At 32.9% G+C, this 8,338-nt stretch overlaps 1 protein-coding gene across 1 annotated transcript; it reads left to right on the top strand.

Annotated features, from left to right (window-relative positions):
• The first annotated feature begins 6,694 nt into the window (after window positions 1-6,694).
• Window positions 6,695-7,411, top strand: LOC149196553 (uncharacterized). The gene has a single exon (XM_089408331.1). The coding sequence runs from the start codon at window positions 6,695-6,697 to the stop codon at window positions 7,409-7,411; it is 717 nt and encodes a 238-aa protein (XP_089264457.1).
• Window positions 7,412-8,338: the final 927 nt, after the last annotated feature.

The raw sequence follows: 8,338 nt of genomic DNA, 5'->3' as shown, positions 1-8,338 counted from the left end.
TCTCCCTAACATTAATTCAATTTGATAAAACTATGTTTGGAGTAACGTTAAAACGTGTGACCTTGTAGTTCTCTTGTGGTCGAGCCCTTGTAGAAACAGAGAAATGTGGATTGCAAGGAGGCCAAGAATCATATCGCTAACGATGGACTTATGCATCTTCAACCTATCCTTCTTGCAAGCTATGCCAATCCTTACCAATTTTTGAGAAATTGAGGGGAAATTTATCACCATAGATTAGGAATTTAATTAAAATCATCCAAAATGCTTACATCACAAAAAAAATATCCTGCATTCATTGATCTATCATTGGCATTCAGTTGGTTATGGTAATTTGAATTGTGTGATAATTCATTTATACTCATGTACTTATCTATTATCTATATCATTTGTTGAGCATTTTCCACTGGAGTTCCAAGCCTTTTTTTCTTGCAAGTTACATCTCAAGTCTTGTTGCTCATATTTTCAATTATTTCTTGTACTAACACTTGTCTTGCAACAATTACCTTTCATTGTGACTTGAAGTATCATTCCATTTTGCAAGTGTTATTTTCTTATAGAGCATTGTTTTAAGGCACTCGTTTATTGTTTTTTATCTTTTCATTTTCATATTGATCTTATAGGAATCAATCTCGGTGATATTTACATATCTCATTTAAATAATCATACTTTCTAAATAATCCTTGAACTCAAGTTACTTAGAAGTAATCTCCTTGCCCTTAGTCTCCTATAACTTGTTGTTTTCAATTATTATTTCCTTTAGAAACCTTCCTCATGGTCAACCCCCGTCAGATTTAGCTAGTAGTGAGCTTAGAGGAAGAAATTTGGGATTAGGTGAAAACCCATTCTCTGAGATTTTCCACCAACGTCACACCTAGTGGGATTGAGGATTATTCCTACACTAACTTAGGTGTGTAAGCAAGGTGTAAATAGTATCATGGTACAACAATTATTTAGTTAATATTTTGCAACAAAACTTCATCTAAAAAACTAAGTGGAATATGATATACAAGCCTGAGAGTACATTGTATAACTTGATTGATATACTTACCATTCCAATTTCCTTGTGTCTCATTACATTTTAGTTGCCCAAATTTAGAAACTTCAAATTTGCACCAATTTAACCACTTGGATGATCTCATTATTAGCGAGTTCAATCTACCATTAATGGGAATTGACATATTTGAGAAGCCAATGACCCAAAAACCTAATGGCTAAATTTTAACTTCCATGTTATAATTTGTATGATAAAATGTTTCAAATTCCTAGCATTTCCCATCCGTTTCTTATTCAAGTACTCATCCATGATATGCTAAGCATGCAACGTGAACATTTCACTTTCCCAACATGCCTTTATAGTTGAAGCTTGACTATATGATTCCTCGTTAATTCTTTCTTATAATTTTTAGCAGTAGGAATTTCAGTTATAGTTCTATGAAACTAGTTACTTATATCTTCAAGACTTACAAATCTAAGTTTCTAACCTCAAGCTGCAATCCTCAAGGGTCTTGTCAAGTCAACCTTGTAACCAAATATTACTCCAAACACGTGAGTTACAATGTTTTCCAAAAATATAATTTGCAATAATTTGTAAGATAATATTAAACAAATGATTATAACATGAAAATGTTAGTGATGAATAATTTCTATAATTATTCAGAAAGGAATGCTAAATTTTCTTATACTTAAAACTAGAGTATAGAAGAAGCAAGGAATGTTTTAATGAGTATACATAATACTACAACTAATGTCTCATAATTACATTAATTGATCATCACTAATTTATGGTAATTTATTGCATTCTCTTTACCAGTAGGATGTCTTGTTGAGTTTGGAATCTTAGAATGACTTGCAAAATTCAATTACTTGGTACATTTTCAGTTGGTTGATTTGTTGATTGTAGATTGAAATATAAAATTCCTTTCCTTGCAACAAACAGTGGAAAGTGATGGGCCAAGTAGATGTGCAGTTCCTAATCTAATGAATTCCTAGATATATAGCCAACATGTGTTCTCTAGAAGAAAAGACATACGCAACAAGTGGCAGGGTTATGGAGTGACATGTGGCATCTGGTTAGCCACATGGTGCCAACATAGAGCGTGGTGCCACATAATTGTGGGAATTATTCCTAAACATTCTTTTGAAGTGTTACATTAAAAAATAAGTGAAGTCCATGGGAGATGTGACTTAACAAAATCCATAGTATGGGGAATTTTATGTTATATGATAGGAAGATTCACGTCCCACCATGGTTTCATCTGTAAATTTTAAAATCTTCCAATAAAGGCACATGGTGTGGTTGATTGGAGAAAGGAAATGGAAAATTTTATGGAATTCAATGGAGGGTTTTAATGTCACACTATGGAGGTTTCACAAAGGGCATTCTTCAGATTCCTGACATGACAGATGTAGGCACATGACGAGAATTTTTATGTCAATTGTTGGGAAAAATTTTGTCACGATGCAAGGAGATTCCAAAGCATGCATTTTGAATGTGGAGTGCGATAAGAAGATTCTTATCTCAGTTAATTGATTGGGGAGTAAGTCATGAGGAATGCCACTTTACGATGTCAACCTTATTTTGACTCTTTGCAACCCCTTTTCAATCAACTTGAAATAAGCTAATTGTAATAAAGAGATTTCAAGGGGATCAACGCAAGCTAACATAATCCCTCCAAGGTTCATAATATGCTTTATTTCACAATAAGAATAAACATATTTTCCACCTTCTTTTGTAGGCATGAATTCTAAAAATTTAAATGACATCAATATTGTTATTGAGATGACATTCATTTAAGAAAAATAATTACTAAAGAAACAGGGACAATATTATATTTATATAAAACTATCCCACTTACATGGTATTTATAGTAACTTTAGTTTTATTACCAAACTATTTGAGATTCTATTATCCTCTCTTATTAGTCTCAGCCTTTGGCATAGCAGGGACTATAACTATTGATAAGCATTGACTTAATATTAAATAACTTTGACGAGTTAATATATTCCCATACATTCCAGGTTTAAACCAACGTTTTAAACAAAATATTCTACCAAACTAACTTTTATTCACTGTTTTTGTTTGGACCTCTTATTGCCGGCTCGACGGTATACTTTTCCTAAACCTTAGGATAACCAATTTGAAATTCTAGTTCAAACCTAATTTAATGTTAGTCACTTCAAAAATGCTATATGTAAGTTTGAATTATTGCTGACAACTTATATACGTATGGCTAGCTCATTCATTTGGCATTTCACTTATGTGGCATTTGGCATTAGAGAGCCTCACTGTCTAACCACCCTTAGTTACATGACACGATATCCCTAGCATCGCAACGAGTTACCCTCAACCTTCTGTTTTTTATAGGTTGAGCTCATATTTATTATGGTTGGTGCAACAGTTACCCTTTCGTGATCGAGGTTCATAGGAGTAGCTTACCAATGTTATGATTGGGCCAAATACTTAAGTGACCAAATGGACCTGTGATTCAAGTACTAATCCATATTCAAGAAATGAATTCAAGCACTACTCTGTGTTCAAGCATTTAATGGTGTATCAGGCCAGTATTTATATTAGAAAGGATTTATGTTACCCTAAAGCTAGTACTAATCTAGTGGCTTTAAATCTAAATTGACGTCATTGCTCCCATTAAGTCTAGCTTTGGGTATCAGCAAAGATATATTTAACCTTCCTTAATGTTACACATGCCTTAGTTGTAGTAACACTTTTGACCTTAGAAATAAATATATTGTTGTTGCCTATTTTCAGTGATGGGAGGGTCTAGTAAATATTTAGTAGGACCAGTTCAGGCTTGACATCAATGAAGGATATTTATTTTCTTACTAAGGAGGCATGAATGAAGGAACCTTACCTCATGAAATGCATATGGGACCAGGAACAAGGAAGGTTGCAAAGGAAACAAGAGCATGAAAGGAAAATTTTCCTTACTCCACAATGGTTGTTCGGTGAAATGCCAAAAATTGGAACACACTATTGTAAACATTCTTGTCCTTTGCTCAAGGTGATCAAGATCAACCGATGTTCAAGATTTTCCATAAATACTTGGGCTAGCTACTTTTACGAGCCCTGAAGTTCATCGTTTTGGAGAAGCAACTGCATTCTTCAATCAGTCACTAAAGGGTGTGGGAGAAAATAACTTCATTAATTGAGCGAGGAAAGAGATAAACTAAAGAAGGGTAGGACTAGAACTTGTAGATGCAATTAATATCCATAGCCATAACTAGTAGTACCAAACGAATATGTAGCAGAGACATCTTGTGATCATTGTAGTTGTGCTGGGTAGAAGCTCATGGAAAATGTCACAATGAAAATAAGTTGCTAAACAACCAACTGAGAAACTAGAAAGAAGATCCTTCCCTGCACTTTCCATTCCCTTTTGCTATATCACAAGCTAAAAAACGAGAAAGAAGAGCCTTCTCTTCTTTGTCCATTCTCTTTTCCAGAAGATATGAAGCCTTTTTTATTTCATGAGAAGATGAGAAGAGCCTTCTCTACTTTGTCCATTCCATTTCCTTTTTCATAAGATATGAAGACTCTATCTCGTGAGTATAATAAGATGCTAAGATCTATGGTGGTCCCAGCTAATATAATATTCTTCTAACTATTTGCAAGACAAAGCATAATAGACAAAGAATGGTTTAAAAACTATGGTAAACTTCTTTTTAACACAACACAAAAACGTTGGTAAACTTATTTTTAACGGAGCACGAAAACTCTGGCAAACTTATTTATGGTAAACTTATTTTTAACAGAACACAAAAATTGTGGTAAACTTATTTTTAATGTTTAGTAGGAACTAATTTATGGTAAACTTATTTCCAACAGAACACAAAAACTCTGGTAAACTTATTTTTAATGTTTAGTAGGGCCAATCCAGTATGATTATCTTCTTTCCATACAATTGCAGCAAACTTGTTTGACAAATGTTGTTAGCTTGACTTTGTGTTGTTAGGTTCTTGTCTTTCCATTGCCAATTGTTGTCTAGTAACAAATAGAACTCATAATAAAGATGAAATATGCAGTTGGCAACCAAGTCAGGAAGTTGATAGGGAGTTCACAGATTGACAAAATACATTGGTAGGTGATGTTTCCAAAAGTCTCCTCTCAAAGCAGGAAGGACTTCCACTGCTTGTAGTGCTTGTTTTATTTACTTGTTAAAACATAATAGTGTGTATTTCATCTTTTGAATGATGTTAGTAGACACATACATCTTGTTTTTAAACATTTAGTATAACAATATAATGAAATAACTAAGAATTATCATGAACTATTATATGTGTATTAACATGTTAAGTATTTTAAGATCATTTTATTACAAATATATTTGTTTAATAGTTTAATATTTTTTGTTTTTTATTATATATATATATATATAATAATAAAAAAAAAATAACACATTTTTTAAGGTGAAAATAATATATTATTATATTATTAGAAAAATATAAATAAATAAATATATGTATACAATAAATAAATTGGTTTAGATATATTTAAAATAAATCTAGATTTATCAAAATTTTAGATGGATTAATACAATTTATGTGTAATTTTTTCAAACACATATAAAAAAATTAATACATATCTAAATTAAATGACAAAAATTTATATACTTATTTTTTATTTTTTTTATAAATACTTTATAAAACTAAATTTTAAATAAATTTAAGTTAATTTATTTATAATAATATTTAGAAAACAATATTAAATATTTTATTACGTGGAGTGACGTTATTTAATTCAGTAGTAAACATGTTGTAATATAATTTTCTATATAATATTTTGACTAGATTAATTTATATAAAAAATAATTAAAACTTAAAAAATAAAGTTAAAAAAAATAATAACTATAATTATAAAGAAAACTAACTCGATCAAATTCTATAAAAATAATTAAATTATTTTAAATCTATTTTAATTTTAAATTATCAATTTTTGAGATGAAATATTAAAAAAAAAAATTACTAAACAAATGGCTCCATCTAAATAATTAATAAATTCAAAATTAAAATAAATCTTTTTTTTTTATTTTAAAACCACAAACATTTCAAATTAATAAACGTTTACATATTGGGCCTGGAGTATGTCCTAAAACTGCTTCTGCTTGGCTAAGAGCTCGTCTTCCTCGGACGTAAGGAAACAGGTTAACGGCCCAAGACCCAGAGGCATGAGTGAAAGCATGCTCCCTTACGGACCACGAGCGGGTTATTTCAGGTGGCGTGGTTTTCCTTGATAACAGTGATGTGTCAACTGACATTTGCGGATAGCAGCCAGAGATGGCTGTCCTCACTGTTGGTTTGACAAAACTGAGTTTGATAGGTTTTTCCACCTTTTGAAAAAAAAAAAAATTTACATATTTAGTAAATTAAAATGTCGTCGTCTCTACAACCGTATAACGTATAAAAACCTATATATAAACTTCGAATGGAACCCAAAATAAATGCATCTCTTTTTGTAATAACACCAAGTTTTTGGCGGTGTTACGAGAATCGTGTCAATCGAATCGGTGAGTACATGTTTATCTGTGAAGCTCATCGTCGTCAGCTTATGCACCTTTCTCTCTCTTCAATATAACGTCCACTAACTTAAATTGTCTCTCTTCAGATATAACGTCCACAAACTTTCATTAATGGGCGGAAATTCACTCTTTCTTAAAATTTTCGTCGAAAGAAAAACATAATGATGAAAACTATCACACATGACATTAACAATGAAAACTATCACGAATGGAATCTGCGAGAAGTTACAACGCGTATCACGCATGACATTGCCAGTTCAACGCGAGGTGTTGTTTGGCAGTTCAATTCAGATGGACGGGACCTTCTGGTGGCAAACCCAGGAATTTACTCAGGGCTGCTCCTCTTCCAAGAATTTTCCGTAAAAACAGAATCAGAGAAAGTTAACCTTAAAAACATCCCTCGGACTTTTGCATCGGAGGAATTATTTCGAGCGAAAGATGGGGTGGGGCATCGGTCTCTCTACAATGTGTTGAAGGCGTATTCGGTTTACGATACAGAGGTGGGGTATACACAAGGGATGAATTTCATTGCTGCAATGCTTCTTCTTTACACGAATGAAGAGGCAACATTTTGGGATATGGTGGCACTGCTCAAAGGCAAGCAAATGGGAAGTGTGTATCTGGAAGGTCTGCCTCTACTCCACCAATACTTTTTTCAGTTCGAAATGCTTCTGAGGGAGCAACTGCCCCAACTGGCTAACCATTTTGAGGAACAGATGATCACGCCAGCGATGTTGGCAAGTAGCTGGTTAATGACTGCTTTCTCCGCAGACTTGCCATTGTCATTAGTTGTTCCCATTTGGGATGTTTTTCTCTGCGACGGGATGAGGGCAGTTTTTGGAGTGGCTACTGCTCTTGAGAGGGTTTCCGAAGGATGATTTGGATGTGAACACATTGATTTCAATGGCGTGTTCATTGCCGCTTAAGAAGAGATTAGAACTGGAGTTGGATTATCTGGTAAGCAATGATAATTCATCAGCTTCAAGGGAAAGTAATGATGGTGGATGGAATATCGTGATTAATCCAAATGATAAAGAATTTTAGGAATAATAAAGCATCGATTTTATCACGGAACTATTCGGATTCCGATGGATGGATCGTGATTGATACACTTGATCATAAGAAACGAATATTGGAGAATCAGAGACAATGAAATTAAATGCAACTCTGTTGAATATTCTCACAATAGGTAAGAATAGGCCTGATTTCATAGTCAATTATTCCACCAACGTGCAAATTTATTATCTGTTTATGTTGGGTTTCTTGAATATATTTTTGGGAATTTATTTTATTTTTAAATTTTGAAAAAATAATTTAGTTTTTCTTTCTTTAGGGGTGGCTTTTCAAGAACCATTTTTTCTTCTGGCCAAAGACATCTACCCCTGGTTATTAACCTTTAGTTTTCATTGCTCCATTGAGTTAGCCTTCTCGATGTTGCTCCATTGAGTTAGCCTTCTCACATGACAAGGATTGAGCCACCTATTCCTCAAGCTCGATATGGATATGGATTTTAATGTTTTCAACTTTCTAAAAACCTAACAAATGTCATAAAGAATCTCAGTTAATCACTTCATAGGAACCACAAGCACGGCCAATGAGACACATGAAAGAATTAAATGCAGCAGCTCTGTCAAATAGTAAATGAACTCCAAAAAAATTAAAAATGTTGATCATGGAGAGACACAAATCCTTTTATTAGATTATTGCGAAATTTGATGTTAATGAAACTAATGTACTTACTTTCTGCTGTTAATGAATTTAATGTACTTACTTTCCCTTGGCAGAGAGCGCTGTGGTCAGGGAAA

Source organism: Pinus tabuliformis, chromosome 2_2, assembly GCF_031772625.1.
Source record: "Pinus tabuliformis cultivar Carrire ecotype Pingquan chromosome 2_2, CPIR1, whole genome shotgun sequence".
Taxonomy (NCBI): domain Eukaryota; kingdom Viridiplantae; phylum Streptophyta; class Pinopsida; order Pinales; family Pinaceae; genus Pinus; species Pinus tabuliformis.
The sequence above is the reverse complement of the archived record's forward strand: the minus strand, read 5'-3'. Positions and strand labels throughout refer to the sequence as shown.

Coding starts and splice junctions, on each gene's coding strand:
- LOC149196553 (XM_089408331.1), top strand. CDS start 6,695: ATGATGAAAACTATCACACATGACATTAACAATGAAAACTATCACGAA.